Below are 16,570 nucleotides of genomic sequence, written 5' to 3'. Positions count from 1 at the left end.
CGTTCTGAAAAGACAATTTTCTGTCTTCAGATTATGGGACAACCTTCCAGGGAAAGCAGACTGCAAACATATAGTGTAAAAGCCATCATCCAATGTGACGCTTCAACAGATTCCATCATTGCACAACTAATCGAGCAAGCGTTGGAGACTTCCAAGCCCACCCCGGCCTCCCAATATTAGCTCTCAGCCCCACCATCTCTGGTTGTGGACCCTCAAGCTGATGCATCTCATCTCCTCTTTGTGTCCCGTATTCCTGGTCCCCAGGTTTCAGCCGACAGATCATCGACATCTTAAACAAGCACGGGGTGCGCTTCGGAAGTTTCGACATCCTGATGGACGAAAGCGTCAGACAGGGGCTCAAAACCTACTCCAAGTGGCCCACGTATCCACAAGTGTACGTCAACGGTGAAATGATCGGAGGCTTGGACATCGTCAAGGTATGTGCCAGGTCATCAGTCTGCTCCCGATCAGTCCTGCGGGATTTGTTTAGAATGTCCTTGTTTATACTGTTGTTTTTAACATTCCACATTTAGCCAACCAGAGTAATTGATGGGTCCCTTCACATGCCCTGAAATTTATCTGATGGAAGGAAATAAATCCAATGAAGTTTGTTGAGACGTTGTGGGTGAGGGTTAGGGTGGCGGCTTGGGATCCTAGGGTCCTGAGTTCAAGCCACGTTGGCTGCTGAATTTATACACCAGGAGGTTGACTCAGCCTGTCATCCTTCCGAGGTCGGCAAAATGAGTACCAGTGTACTGGTAAGGGGGACACTGCATCAGCGGCAAAGCCGCGTCCCAACCAATGATGCAACCAGCAGCCACAAGCTGCACTTGATAGAGAGAGAGCTCCTCGTGTCCTGGTGTGTGATGTGCAGGAAATGGCAGAGTCTGGGGAGCTGAGTGAGGTCTGTCCAAAAGGAGAGAAACTCGAGGACAGGTAAGCCTTGCCTTGCCACAATGGTGAAACAATGCGACGCCTCACGATCGGGTCATCATTAGCAAAACACATATTGGACCGGGATTTGATGACTCATCCTTCCTGTTGGTTGCTTCATTACCCAGGTGCAGATGTGCTGCAGCTGCTTTCCCTGCATATTAAGGCAGAAATTTGGAACTTTGTGCAGGTTTTTGGCAATACCCGAACACTTTACGAATGACACCGAGCAAATGCTGGCAGACGGCACTTCAGGTGTAACGTCCTCCTGAAGGACGGCACACCTGACACGGTCTCACTTTACATGAGACATCGGTGAGAAATTTTAGTCTGGTTGGTAATGAAATCCATAATAGACATCTGAAAGGGTAGTACAACATCACGTTACTGGAGATGGGAAGTTGGGGTGGGGGGGTGGAGTAACTATTTTAAACGATAATGAATCGTTTGATGTATGCTTACACCAACATCTCATGAAGTTTGGTGGTTGAAATGATTTCCAGGGAGTGGAGGGATTTATTAAATTACAATGAAAGATTGATGCATAGCTGTCTGGTTTGCAATCATCTGAAGTTCTCTCTGCAGGCTGCAAGCACTCATCAATAAAGCTCCTGTGATGCTCTTCATGAAAGGCACTGCACAGGTGAGCCGACTGCCGTGGTTGGCTCAAGTGGTGGGAACCTTTTATAAGGAAGTCCTTCATCCCCTATCGCTTCTGTCAGGATGGTAGAGGTAGCGCATATACCTTTGTGCTGTCAAGTCCGTTTGATTCTAACTCGACTAGCAACTGTTCGATTGGTGCTTTGCAGGCAAGGCGCTGCGTCACAAAGTGCACCGTCCATCGGATGGACGTGAAGCTTGCCGTCTTGTCTGCACGCATCGATTAGTCGGTGGACGTTTAAGGTCTCTCGGAATCTTTTGATGATGAACAACTAAGCGAGTCATCGCCAGCATCCTGAACAAATGACGGATTCCTGCTCTAACCTGCAGGGAGCACCGACTGCATGAGCGGCACAGCAGTGCTCCCAGCAACGATGCAACCGTGTAGCCATGTGAGGCACACGAATGAATAACTGGTGGTTTACAGTTAGCTGTTTTTATGAAAAATAAAAATTCTATTTTTTTTTGATGATTATATCTGATGGTTATCAACTTCACGTCAAGAAATGATAAATGCACCTTTTTAAATGTCCCAGTAAATTTGTGGAGACAGCAATATTTTGCCATTGGGGGTTCCTGATTGGCTGTGAAAAACAAATGATGTTTCTCAGCCAATCGGGGATATGTCATGTTTTTTTTGGTTGAGGCTCGGTGAGGAGTGAGAACACTGAACATATCAGGATGCAACGGAATAAAAGGAACAGTAGAGAGAAGGGAGGGTGTAAGTCCAGAAAGGAGGCGGTCGAAGACATGTCTGTGATCTGCCCACAGACTCAACTTCATCGTGGGAGATCCCAATGATCTTGAAGGCCTTGGTTCCCATAGCATCAGCTTGAGCAAGGTGTGAGGATATTCTCAGTGTTTGACCAGCTCTTGATTGTCAAGAACTGAAGAGGGAAAAACGCCACTGCCTGTCTGGCTGATGGATGAGGGATGTCACGGCCGAAGGTGAAGTCATTAGCAAATGGATAAGGAGGATTTTCCAGAGTCGGAGAGATCATCGATGAAGATCAGGAATAGGACTGAGCCCAGAATACTGCCTTGGGGAACTTCAGCATTGACATGGAGAGGAGATTAAAGGATTCTGTTGTCACACTCTGGCTACGAGAGTAGAGGAAGTCAGCAGGCCAAGTGGGGAATTGGCCTTGAATGTGGAGCGTTTGGAGAGCCAAGGTAGGATGCCTGACGATCAAAAGCAGAAGATACAAGGTATATCCAGAGAGACAGCCTTGATCTCATGTCTGGCCTTGAGGGCCTTCATTCATTGTTGGGAGAGTAGAAGCAGCATGTTCAAGGTGGAGTGACCTGGTCTGAAACCAAATTGGTAATCTGAAATGAGGTTGTTGGAGAACAGTATTAACTGCAATGTTGTACTCCATGAATTTGCTGATAATTGAAGGCAAGCTGATAGGAATGTAGAGGGCATCCGTTTTTGCACCTTTTATGTAACTAATTGGGCCCATTGGATGAAATCTTCATTTGTCTTCACAGCCTTGGAGCATACCTGCCTGCTGACCTGCTTGAGCATTAGCTTATCTTTCACCAAGCCCAGCAAGCCTGGCATTGGCTTAGCGGTTATGGTGGTGGTTTGGGCCTGAATGCAGGAACAGCTAATTTGTAATGGGGTGGTGGAGGGGAGGAGGAGAGGCTGTATGTAATCCTCATTATGGATTGTGTGGATAATTTCGTAATTGCTCGTTTCCCAGGGTCCAAAGTGCGGATTCAGTCGGACAACTATTGACATCTTGAACGAGACTGGGTAAGCAGACGATTTGTTATTGATCAATTAAACTTACACAATGACATCTGTTCATGAGGATGTACCTTCTCATTCCCCACAGAGTAACGTATGAAACGTTCGACATACTGCAGGACGAGGAGGTGAGCAATTTAAGTATTTGTTGTTCTGCTGCAGAATTGGAGTGTTTTGGTGGAACACTGATTGCTAGTTACTTTTGGCAGGTGAGACAAGGCTTGAAAACCTATTCAAAGTGGCCAACGTACCCCCAGCTGTATGTAAAAGGAGAACTGATTGGTGGATTGGATATCATCAAGGTATTTCCCCCCCCCTCCCCCGATCTATCCCCTTTTATTTCGAATTTGTTCCAGTTTTTGAAATCCCATATAATACGTGTCAGTTTTATGCACTCGTGCGCACACAAGGCATGGTGGCAATATATTAATGAAAGTAATTGACAGTGACAGGTTTACAGACTGGTAGAGGGTAAAATATCAAAAGGTAGACTAAAATGGAATAGAATGACGGGAAGAGGGAGGAGGTGGGTCAACAAGAGCAAAATAAATCGGAGACGAGGATGGTAGAAAGTGTGAGGTGACGATCGACAGTAAACTTAAAGAATGGAAGGCAGAAGACAGTCATTTCAACAAATGAGAGAATGGAGGTGAGTATCAAGCTTTGACTTGGGGAGGTGTAGGTTTCTGTGATTACACTTGAGACTCAGAAGGTGGGGTTGGACCAGCACCAGGATGTGTTCCGATCAACTGGAAACTTCATCCTCGGTCTTCGTGGGAGAGAAGTCCACATGCGACAAGGAGCTAACTGGAATAGGAGAAATGATTGGTAGCATTTGGGTACCTTGGTCTTTTCAGCAAAGACCAGCTTCTTCAAGAGCAGTAACAAGACTCGATACTTTTCGGAGTAAAGGTACAGAAGGGGAAAGTGTGCTGGTGACACAGCTGACGAGTTTCAATCAGCATTTGGTGGATGGTGGGAGGCTTATGTTTGATGTCAGATGATCTTGATGGATAGATATACACTGGTTCACGGTTACGTGGAGGGAATGGATTCTCATCAGTTGGGTTTGCCTTCCTGGTAGAAAACGAGAGTTGCTTTTTGGTCATTGTCTCATCATATGCAGTTTTGTAGATGTACTGGGGGCTGTTGTTGGACTAGGACAGTTTGGGGAGTAGGGAATGTCGGTCAGGAACCAATAAGACCAGTATCTGGGACATTGCCAGCCGGAAGAATCTGCCATCACACAGTGGTACACGTGGCAGCTCTCTGAAAACCACCAAGAAAAGGCACATTTTCAATGATTTGATCAGAAGAGCCAAGAGGAGCAGAGGTTTTATCCATCGTTAGATTGTCATCAAGAAATGAGAGATCGAAGAGACAGGCCAAGATAAACCAGCTGTTTCAAAGAATGTCTTGGTTGCAATAATGCGAGCTCCAATTTTTGGGTTTAAGCACCTGCGTGAGTTGCTTGGGACCATACTGGGATTGGGCAAGCCTGTTGTCAGGAAAATGCACAGGCAATATCGCCAGATAAATCTGGAAAAAAAAGTTAAATCCCCTTCCACAGAGTGAAGGAAGGAAGGAGTGTCGAGACCAAGGGGACAGACAGCTGCACGAAGAGTCACCACAAAGCGACAATGGAAGAGATAGTATCCGGGTGAATGTCAGTTTGGGCCACGCTGCCGTAGTCTCGTCTTTAATAATGTTCAAGCAAGCTGTCACATGTCATGGCCAGGGTGGGAAAACTGAGTATTGGAAGCCCCAAAGAAAACAGCACATCTTTAGTGATGCAGAATATTTGGCTCAGACAAGGAAGAGTGGAAGGCAAATGGGAAGGAGGATTAAGGGAGCTTGAGAGCAGGATGGAGGAAGGAGTTTGGAAAAAATAAAAATGAACAGTGGAACCCAAACAAAGAAGATTGAACATTCTTTGTTTTGACAGACAATTGAGGGGAGGGCGGAGGTTTTAATTTATTTTTATTCATTGGCTTGGATGATAAAAGGAGGAATACGAGGAAGGTGAACATAGCTAACGTGGAAGGAAGTGGACCACATGGAAAGACTGATGATTAACAGGACTATACAAAGGACGAGAGTGATAAACGATAAAGGATGTTTAGGGTACTTCAACTAACAGTTTGGGGCTGAGAGATGGAAAATAGTAGAAATGGGGATGAAAATGAAAGGAATACAATCGGTTGATACGAGTGACCTCAAACGTTACCCAAACAAACAAGCAAATAAAGACATACAGCCATGCCTCACAAGGACAGCATTAAACATGGAGGTAAAAATGAGGTTACAACAGGATTTAAGTTTTAATTACCATCTCGATACTCGTGATGTTCATCCATGCAATTCAATATCTCACCCCACCCCACCCCATCCAGGAACTCAAGGAAAGTGAAGAACTCTCTGAAGTGTTGAATGCAAAGAACTGAAAATTCTTTAAAAAAAAAATAAAAAAAATTCCCAGAAAATAGTAGTTTGTTTGACCCTCTCGGTTGATGCAAACTTGGTGGATCATTTTTGAACAGCAGCCTGGAATGTAAACCACATAATAAAAACATTTTAATGCAAATGCTTTATTTCCATCGAGAGTGTGCAGTCAGGAATGTTTAGTCTGAATGAAAAACATTTTACCTTCATACTGCTTGCTCATGAGAGCAGGTAATGAGCATGGGTGTGCTGTGGATGGGGGTGCAAATAGCTGATATGGGACTACAATATAGTGTGCACACTTTGGCATCCTCCATTGGAGCAAAAGGATGCACAAGAGCTACATAAGTGCTGCAGGGAGGGCAACACACAAGTTCACCTCGTGTGGTTTTGCTTCACGTGTCGTGTGTTAAAACGAGACATCACTTGTGCTTTCACAGCATGCTAGATCGGATTGAAAATAGAAAAAAAAATACTATTTTTACATTTTTGGCAATCCCCAATATCGAGCCAAACAGCTCGGGTCTAACAGCAAAAGCGCCGGTCTAACGGTGGTGCCACCTCCACAGCAATGGCACCCAGCACTCGTTTGTGCATCATTGTACCCGGTAATGTGGGTCAGTCGTTTAACTGCGATCGATCGACTGACACGACACACACTTCCACGGCCACACAGCATGTCTGCGCTCCTTTTCCTTCCGAATGTTTTGCACCGACTGTGTGGAGCCCCTTTTTTAAACCGAATCACAAGGATCATAAGAATAGAGTTAGAGTGGAGGCTGCAACAGCTTGTTTGGGGTGATGTGCTGAAACCCTCCATCACAATGGTAATCAATTATCCTTCAGCAAAAGATAGTTTTTTTTTCAGTTTGACTCGACTATCACTGCTACCAGTTCATGTCTGCTAATTTCAGGTGAGAGTGTGTTCGTATCACACCCACATTGCAACCTAATACTTAATACTCATCCGGTCAGGTATGACAGCTAAAAGGAAAATCCCCACATTTGCCATTTCCCTCAATTTTTAAAACAATCACCCTGGCGTTGTAGAACAGGTGCACACATTTTCCGTTCTTAATAAAGTAAACTTCACACCGTTCTGCTAATAATGGAACAAAAGTCTTTTTCTCACACAATTATGACATCAGCAAGAATTCTCTGAGTGCACCATTTGATTTCCTTTATGAATAAGTTTCTTCGAGTCTTCTTCCTTATTCCCTAACCCACCTTCGGACTGTTCGTCGACTCCCACTTTCCTGGTGCTTCTCTCCAAAGTGGCCTCGCCTTGGCCCATGGCCGATTCCAGTCGCCGAGACTCGCCTGCATTCCCTTCGCCCTGACTGTGGGCGTCCGGGGTCTCGGTGGGCCGGACTGGTGTGAGACCGGCACCGAGGCTCTGGTGGCACATCGGACAGGTCTCCTGCAGGTAAAGCCACTTGCGCAGACATTTTGGGTGGAAGAAATGTCCACAGGGTGTCATGACTGCACCCTCCATGTCCTGCATCCCCCCATCCCCAGAGACGAGACTTTATTTTGGCAGCAGGTTGTATTTCAGGTTTAAGACTACCTTATATGAGACGAATATAATGTGCCATGGTCACAAACAGAACCTGTTCATCGATTAAACAGCATCCCACATTTGTAATGTAACAAAGTGAGAATTGAACAATATTTTTTGCAAGGTGAGCACACCTGGTGGATGGCCCGAGAGAAAAGGGGGAAACAAAATAATCCCATGTCCCCCGTCCCACACCCTCACCTGGTAACAAATCGAGCAGACATCCTGCAGTTTGTGAAGCTGCATCGTCGTTGCTGGCGGTAGAGAGTTTATTTTCCCGACGGCCTCACGTCGCCTCAAGAAGCTGCGCCAACCGTGCTGTGCTCTCAGCCACACGTTGTAGTAAGCGTGCACAGACAGAATGCCAACACCTAGCCAACTCCACTCACCCATCACCGTTTCCACGGTGCCGTAACCCACCACGCCGACTGCCACCACAAACTCGAGCATGCGGCACACGCCATTAATGCAGTAAATGATGTCGTCGAGGTTCTCCAACGGCTGTTCGCGCAGCTCCTCGTATACAAAGAGCAAATAGTTGAAGAGTGTGCAGGCCACCTGTTCATAATCCAGTCACCAGGACGAACAACAGACAGGTGGTGTGTGAGGAAAAAATATGCTATCAATGCAGTTGTGACTTCAACTCATTTTTACCAAATTAAGTGTTTGTTTCTCGCAGCAGTTCAGACGTGGACATCAGTGTGAGTGAAAGGTTTTCACGAGTCCATTTGCTTGTGATAAATCGGTGACAAAAGTCCAAGTCATGTTTGAACAGTTCGTATTTGTGTTCATTGAAATAAAGTAACTTTAATTTAAAAGGTAAAACAAGTATAGAAAGAAATGCTTTACACAATTGGACACAAATCGTGTTAAACCCCCTGAACTTCAGATTCCTCCATGATCCCAAATAACCAAACGGTTGTAATAATTTGTGGGCAGTTCCACGTATCCCACTGACCTGAAGGGATGTAAGCACGCTGCTAGATATGATAATTAGCAGCCAGAAGTCAAGTACGAAGAAGCGACAAATTGAGTAGGTCATGTAGAGTGGGAAGAGGAAGAGGAACAGGCAGAGGCTTATGGCACGGAAGTGTTTCCACGCGCTGCGGTTTCTTGAAGCACCCAACGCCAACACAATGGGGTCGGCCATTTCCAGCATTGACTGCAGCGTCGAGGCGACGACGATGAAAAGGATAATGGTAAGCAGAAACGCCCGTTGTAACACCTGCAGTTCCATGAGGCCAGTTTGTACCGCCAGCAGCAGCAATGTCGCTCCCTCCGTAACGCCCCTATGCAGGCAGGGAACAAACACTAGCATCGGGATTTGCTCCTTTGGCCACCAGACAATATATTCCCAAAAACTGCTGTTGAGACTCCATTGTCATTATCCTGTCAAGTTTTCAAAATCCGATTGTTCCTATTCCTGAAAAAAACTTTCCCTCTTTATTTGTAACACGGACTAAATTATGGATGCTTAAAAGGATTGTAGAGCAAGAAAAGTCAGCAAGACTAACCTTTTAAACAAAATTCTAATTCCAATAATTGTAAGATACTTGGAGAACACACCTGAAGTCAACCTTTGCACTTGGTCCCTCTAAAAAAAAATAATAATAATTAAAAAAAGAGCGGCGCAACCAAGATGTGATAACCCTCTGACAGTTCGAACCTGCACAACTTTTGACCTATTATCAGAATGGTTTAAGCAAAAGAAGCGAAAGGTCACCAAATGAGCTCGAGTCCTCACACTGAATTCCCCCCCCCCCTCTGCTTAGCACCTACCACCTCCTCCCCTCACACGCCCACCCACCTGTGCATGACGTTGTCATTCGCAAACGCCTGGAAACCTTGCAAGTAGAACTTTCCCATGGTAAGCACACCGAGTGCCAGGTAAGATACGGTGAACGTGAGGCCCAGCAGCGAATATGGAGTTCCGCAGCATTCCGCCACACTGCCGTTTAGGAGCACACAAATGGTGGGGATGAAATCACGGCCTTAGGTTTTAGCTCGTCAGTCATGTGGGACATGCAAACGATGACACCATTGGCACATCACGAGAATTTAATTAAAATGCAATATGCTTTTCAAAGGCTGCATATTGAATGCAAAAGGGTTTAACCTGCTTTTAAAAGGTCAAAATATGAATCAAATGTGACGACAGAAAGAGTGTAGGAATAAAAAAAAATGTTTAAGGTCCACGCAAGCTTTCTCATAATAAGAGTGGTATGAAGTCAGATGGCAAAGTGGGCACGTCACCTCGTCAGAACAACAAGCAAAAGGCGCTCGCGGATGACAGTCTGGCCCCGAGACGTCACGTACGAGTAGATGTGAACTGACAACAACACCAGCCAGAACACCATGAACAACATTGGCACGAGGAGTTGGTTCCATAAACCCATGCCCAATGCCAGCCAGCCATACATCTGGATCATCTGCACGCCAGCACAGGTCATGTCAAGTGATTGTGATCCATGATCGACGACCGCTGTACCTACATCACAAATCATTATGGAAACCCACTTACAAAAGCAACACTTCATTCTAAGTGCAGCTTTGAGCATACAGATTTTTGTGTGTGTGTGTGTGTACGTGACCGAGGCTCATGGAAGGGAACAAAATGGAAAGGAGGAAACACCAACAGCAGAGAGATCAAGGGGAGGGGAGAAGGACACATGGGGGGTGAACAAGCTTGCACACAAGCTGAGCATTTCTTCACAATTGTAATAAACAGTTACAAACTAATGGCTATTCCTGAAGCATTACATTAATATTTAAATAATTCTCGAAATATCAATTATACAACACCTTGTACAAAACTTTATCTTGATTGCAAACCTCAAAATAGTTGACTCTTTCAGTCTAGAACCTCTCCCAACAATGGGTCAACAACACAGTAGACCCAGAACCTCAGCTGTCTCCAGTCAGTCAACCAAGGAATGCAATTTCATGATTCAAACCTTTCTTCCTTCACAGATGTTTACTTTTCTTGTTTGATTTTTAATGCATCATCTTATCCTACTATCTTAAATAAGGCAATTACTCTGAACGCGTGTTCGGGTACATCTGAAAATCATACAAAATAAAAATTAACGGGGCTGGGCTGATCTCCACCAAATTTTGCATACGTGTTGGTAGTACCCGAGCTGTTGAGGTCATGGGCAGAAGAAGAATTAACCCCCTTTGCGAGGGGGAGAAGACATACAATTTTCTCCTGCGCACGTGCCACAGTGCAAGTGGTTTCGTGACCCCTGCTGCAGACAGATTGTTAGCCATGGTACAAAACACATTTGCCACACCTCCCCCACAATCTTGCCCCTCTCGACACCACTCCCCCCCCCCCGGCAAACACCCCCAACTCCAGGCCACTCCGGAAGAGAGCGGGTGTTTCACATATAATAAGATCCAATGTCTGCATGCCAGTTTTTCACATCCTCCCAAACCACTGAAAGTTGAAAATGGTAGCAAATTAATGACCAATGTTCCGGGCACTGCAGGATCAAACAAACAAAAAAAACAACCAAACAAACAAATTTGGATAAAAGCATTTTGATTATTCGCATCGATAAATAGTCAGACAAAGCAAGGATGATATGCTTCTTTTGGCTTGGCAATAAGTCATGAGACTCTGACAATTGGGTGTACTGAGATTGGCTTTTGGAGAGTGACGTCAATACACTCTAACTGTATCTACTCTTCTACCACCTCAGATTCTCCAGTTCTTGGAATTTCAACATAATAAAAATCAGGGTATCAATCAATGCAACAAAAAGTGTGGCTGGGGCCCCATGGACTTACTAGTATATTCTTAATGCTCATCACACCTATTATATAACAATACATTAATAATTAAATGTTAGTGATATATATATATATATATATATATATATATATATATATATATATATATATATATATATATATATATATATATATATATATCTTCTCTTCTTCTTCTTTCGGCTGCTCCCGTTAGGGGTCGCCACAGCGGATCATCCATATGATCCGCATCGTGATTTGGCACATGTTTTACGCCGGATGCCCTTCCTGACGCAACCCTGGTCGCCTCTTACAACACAGGGATATGGTACACCAATTTTAACCAGGGTATACACCGGCCCAGTATACTGGTACTCATTTCGCCGACCTCGGAAGGATGACAGGCTGAGTCAACCCCCTGGTGTATTAATTCAGTGGCCCAACGGGGCTTGAACTCGGGACCTTTTGGATCCCAAGCCGCTGCCCTAACCACTGCGCCAACACCAGGCTTGATATATATATATAAATATATAAATATATAAATATAAATATATATATATATATATAAATATATATATATATATATATAAATATATATATATATATATATATAAATATATAAATATATATATATATATATATATAAATATATATATATATATATATACAAACGGAAATGTACTTGGTGAACCCACAATGTGCGTGTGCTCACTAATGTATTGACAATGCACAAATCAGCGTAGTTATTAGGGATTTAAACCTGAGGTGCCAGCATCACGAATCAGGCATTTTATGAGAACACTAGCAAGGGTACCCAGCATTGTTGAGCAACGCCAGTTCCCTCCTCCTACCCAACCCCTTCCCGTGCCTCCAAGCAGCTACGAGCACCAATTGTTACTGCCAATCCTGTGGGGTTACACTACCTCACGTGATACCTTTCTTGTGGACAGCCGCATCAAGGGGGGGGGGGGGCTCGTGCCCTTGATGCGTACTTGCGTGGAACTTACCGTATCGGGTGCCGCCGAACGGAGCTGCTAAGTGTGCACCGGCTAACAAGGGTAAATCACGTGGGGTAAAACAGCTTCCCAGATAACTACGTACGGACTACGCTGGACCAATGTAGTTAAGGATGTGACAAACTGGGTACATTTCGAATATAACCAATTTATTTATGAAGCAAGGGCGAGGAAAAGCATGTGGCACAAAAAAAAAGGTTTCAATACAAAGCAATATGTACAAGCAGTGGAAAGCAAGGATCCATGAGGTGCGGCAAAAGAAAAACAGTTATATACAAACACAAGCGAGACGGTGCAGAGTTAACCCGATCCAATACTTCCACAGGCTTATCTAACATGACAGGCACCATCAGAATCAAACCCGTGGAAAGTTGGAGAGCCAAAAGAGATGAGGAAAAGTTAGAAGTGTTTGCAGCCGCTTTTTGTACCTGTCACAGCCGACGGATCCGCGCTTCCCAGTCGCTTAGGAGGGAAGGAGGAAAACTCCAGGAGTCCAAAGTGCGTGATTGGAGGAGATGCGATGAGATTGCAGTGATTGGCAAATGAGGCAGAAAGGAAGGTGTAAAGATAGAAGTCAAGGGATTTTGAAATGGAGGGAAGAACGTGTGAGAAGATAGACTTAACTTGAGTTGAAAGAAATCGGTTCATGCAAATGTTGCACTCCATTCCACAATTCCAAGAACAAAGGGCAGGCCAGATCACAAGAGAAGAGTGGACAAGCCAGATGAGAGAAGGGCAGGCAAGATGGCAGGCCGGAAAGCAGAGCTCTCTTTTATAATTTTCCAGCAGAGGCGGCACAGCGATGGTTGTTTCCCCCACGCCATCATTGGTGAGTGGACACGAACCACTGTGCTGGCCCCGCCTCGGTGAGGATTTCACATCGGAAATGGCCTCATTTGCTCCACACTTTGCCATGCGAAGGAGTTCATAGAATAACAAGGGGCAAAGTATTTGATCGCACGCCCCGATTACGAGCATGCTTCCTCGTCCCTGCTGGTCCCAAAAGGCGATGGTGGTCGTTAATGAGGACTGTGGTTGAGCAATGGCAGTGATGGTGTAGTGCGGAAAGTTTGTGATGAGCTAGTCGAGATTGTGCCATCAATGGTGAGTGTTGGCGAGCATGGGTTATGGTCCGTTGACGTGGGTATTTTTAGGAAGGCGTTGGAGTGGCTGTAGAAATGTTGCAGCGTTGGGGTCTGAGTACCGTGAAAAGCTAAGGTGAGCGTCTGTTTGATAATGACACAAGGTTTGAATGTGTTTTGATGTCATATGCAAATGAGCTGCTTGTGTGCAGGCCTGCATGATGGAGAAGGTTGTGTATGAAGTAAAGCAAAATAGATAAAAGAATAAAGAATGGGAATAAAGACCTGCCTCAAAGCCCTCGCAATGCATCTTGTCCCATAGACCCACTCGCCATAAGTGAAGGGCCATCTAAAAGGGGTGCTAATTAAATATCTGTCTCAGGACCACTATATGTTGTGTTCCATTGCCTTAGGGAGTGTGGTTTCGCAGAACCACAATGTATTCAAAGGCAAAAAAACCGTTCATTTATGGTTGGACTAAACCTTTTCATTTGTACATCCGACAATTTCATGAAAAATATTACATCTGGTTAAAAAAAAGTCATTTAAATCAACAATGCTTGATCTAACGTAGTCTCAACCATTAAAACATGTCAAGAATGTTCAAAATAGTTTGTACAACTTTCCAATACCCCACCCATCCCAGCGTCAGGTACGAACCTGCACGGCCTCACGGTAGGCAGACTTGGCGAGATCGTAGGGTACACCAAAGTTGGACACGAGATAATAGAGGACCTCGAGTGCGGTGAAGGCCATGGCAAACTTGTTAACGAGAGGAAGCAGGTCGAAAGGAACGGCACATAGGCGTGCAAACAGGGGCAGCAGGTGTGCTGAAAATAGCCACAGTCGCTTCGACCGCATGAGCAGTGAGCAAAGGGAGCACACCACCAATTGTCCTGCAAGTACATGGCAGACAGCAAGCATGTCAAGGCATCTCAGCGAGGTAGTTTAGTTCTGTGCTTCTCAACCTGGGTGAATGAGATCAGGATTAGGGTGAACGAGACAGGTGGGGTGAATTGGGGGGTGGGGGTGAATAACTTAACTGCAGTGAATGACTGGTTGATGAACATGTTTTCAACTCGTAGTAGAATCGAGCCACACATCAGAACTCGCTGGAGAGAACAGTGGTTTACCAGGACCGAGATGAGAAGACACTGGTATTGGCATCTCTCAAGGTAGCTCACATCCTATTGCAGAAGAAGTCGACATTCGTCGAAGCAGGAAATGTGATCCTGCCATGTCTGAAAGTTGCTGCCGAGTATGTCAATGGAGGAAAGAAGGCAGTGGACAAGATAAAAAGAATTCCTCCATCCAATTGTACAATGAAGCGGAGATATACATGTCGATCGTGGACAACTGGAAAGATCAATTGCTCGTAAGGGTGAGGGAAGCTCCTTGCTTCAGACTACAATTTTACGACACAACTGATGTGGGCAATGAAGAGGCGGCATGGATTGGTCAAAATGTATGCTTGTGACCAATGATGGAGCTGCTGCCATGTTTGGGACTGACGAAAAACAAACTGGTCACACACATCAAAAGTGCGTCTCCAAACTGTTTTCCGATTCATTGTTTGATTTTTCGACAAGTGCTGGCTGCCAAACGGGGATCTGTGGCTGTGTGCTGTGGGAAAAATGCTGCAAAGAGTGATCTCAAAGAAGTCCTCCAAGATACTGTGAAAATAGTGAATGTCATCCATGCCTTTGCCAAGAAATTCTGATTGTTGTTGCAGCTGTGCAAAGATATGGATGCTGCGTACACAAAGCTGCTGTTCCATGCAGAAGTATGATGGCTGTTGAGAGGCAAAGTGCTTTCCTGCATTCTGGCTCTGAAAGACTAATTGTCTGTGTTCTTTGAAGAAGACAGGGAGAAGGCTTTGAAGTTTCAGGATGACGATTGGCTTGCCAGACTGAATTACATATCCACCAAATTTGAACACTTTAACAAGTTGAATCTGTCGACCCAAGGAAAAGTTACAGGGAAGAATGAAACCTTCAAATGGAAAATTGACTTGTGGAAAGGACATGTCGAGGAGAATAACTTTGCCGCTTTCATCTCCCTGGACTTATTGCCTGGTGTTGGCTTAATGGTTAGGGTGGCGGGCTTTGGATCCTAGGGTCCTGAGTTCAAATTCCACTCAGCTGTTGAATAAATACCAGGTGGGGTTAACTCGACCTGTCATCCTTCTGAGGTTGGCAAAATGAGTGCCAGCATGCTGACATACTGTGTCGGAGTGGCAACCCGTCCAGGATTGTACCCAATAGCCAAGGAGAGTGCTTAAGCAGCACCAACGCTCTGCACAGAGTATGGTCCCAATCTCCTCCTCCTCTCTGGACAACCTCCTGAAGCAGAATGAGTGGAAAGAAAGAGCTTCTACTTTGGAAGAGAAGATAAAGGACCTCATTCTCCTTCATCTCATGCTGCTCGGGGAAACCTGAAAGTGTACTTTCCAGAAAATGAGGCCGATTTCTCCAAAGGAATTGATGAGGACCGTGAATGCCTTTGTGTCCGAGCACTTGAAAAGGACTGAATTTGGGCATCTCACTGGGTCACTTCAGATTTTGTGGATAAATCTTCCATCACTGTATTTGATTCCCAAGGGAACTTATGGCTATCTCCGATTTAATTCCCTGAATACCAAGCCCTGGTGAGGAAAGACATGTCCGTCCTTGTTCACATGGCTACCACATACTTTTCAGAGAAGGGATGCTCAGCATCAGTCAAGATCAAAACGAAGCAGTGGAATGCTCTCCTGGACTTCGATCCTCTGATGTGAGGAGCCCTGGAAACATCCATCATCCTTGTTGTGATGCCAATACAGCCCAAATGCAGGAGCAGAGAAGACATTAGGTTTCGTTGTAGAATTTAGATGGAGGCATGTTGTAAGAAAAAGATGCGGGATTCTATGGGGCAGGGCAGAGGATCACCTTGCTTCTCATCGTCCAAGTGTGTCGATCGAAATATAGACATGTAGTGTAGCCCCATTTGTTTGACTTGTACCTTGTTCTGGAATGACATCATGACCATTCGTATGAAAATAAAAGGTTCTGGCATCATCCTCATTTCATCATCGAAAGTTCTAAGTATTTCCTACTGTTTTGTTTTGAAATCGCCATGGTTGAATCCATTGCTTCACAATGGGGTGAATTCGTTTTTGGAACCAATTGTTTGGGGTGAATGACATTGGAAAGGGTTAAGAAGCACTGGACTGTAGTACACCACCAACTGTCCTGCAAGCACACGGCACACAGCACGTCGAGGCATCTCAGTGAGGTTGTGTTTGACTTGTTCATCTCATCTGATATTACAATGCTTATTATGAACTTGGAGTTGAATCTATTGTGGAGTCAGCACATGGGAAATAGGGACACAT

At 45.0% G+C, this 16,570-nt stretch overlaps 2 protein-coding genes across 5 annotated transcripts in view; one reads left to right on the top strand and one right to left on the bottom strand.

Moving 5' to 3' along the window:
* GLRX3 (glutaredoxin 3) overlaps positions 1-5,930 on the top strand; it is an 8,946-nt gene extending 3,016 nt beyond the window's left edge. For both annotated transcript variants that reach the window (XM_085848899.1, XM_085848900.1), the window contains 7 exons: positions 265-437; positions 875-936; positions 1,519-1,576; positions 3,300-3,352; positions 3,435-3,474; positions 3,556-3,648; positions 5,740-5,930. In XM_085848899.1, the coding sequence (XP_085705025.1) occupies positions 265-437; positions 875-936; positions 1,519-1,576; positions 3,300-3,352; positions 3,435-3,474; positions 3,556-3,648; positions 5,740-5,790 (530 nt within the window). In that variant the 3' untranslated portion in view covers positions 5,791-5,930. The remainder of the gene's footprint in view (positions 1-264; positions 438-874; positions 937-1,518; positions 1,577-3,299; positions 3,353-3,434; positions 3,475-3,555; positions 3,649-5,739) is intronic.
* Positions 5,915-16,570, bottom strand: part of LOC147016147 (RING finger protein 145-like) — a 23,923-nt gene continuing 13,267 nt past the window's right edge. For all 3 annotated transcript variants that reach the window (XM_085848896.1, XM_085848897.1, XM_085848895.1), the window contains 6 exons: positions 13,858-14,093; positions 9,600-9,775; positions 9,154-9,294; positions 8,305-8,635; positions 7,548-7,904; positions 5,915-7,286 (listed from right to left, as the gene is read on the bottom strand). In XM_085848896.1, the coding sequence (XP_085705022.1) occupies positions 6,933-7,286; positions 7,548-7,904; positions 8,305-8,635; positions 9,154-9,294; positions 9,600-9,775; positions 13,858-14,093 (1,595 nt within the window). In that variant the 3' untranslated portion in view covers positions 5,915-6,932. The remainder of the gene's footprint in view (positions 7,287-7,547; positions 7,905-8,304; positions 8,636-9,153; positions 9,295-9,599; positions 9,776-13,857; positions 14,094-16,570) is intronic.

Source organism: Eptatretus burgeri, chromosome 12, assembly GCF_056783735.1.
Source record: "Eptatretus burgeri isolate ZD-2024b chromosome 12, Ebu_testis_v1, whole genome shotgun sequence".
Classification (NCBI taxonomy): Eukaryota; Metazoa; Chordata; class Myxini; order Myxiniformes; family Myxinidae; genus Eptatretus; species Eptatretus burgeri.
This window is presented reverse-complemented; position numbering and strand designations above follow the sequence as displayed.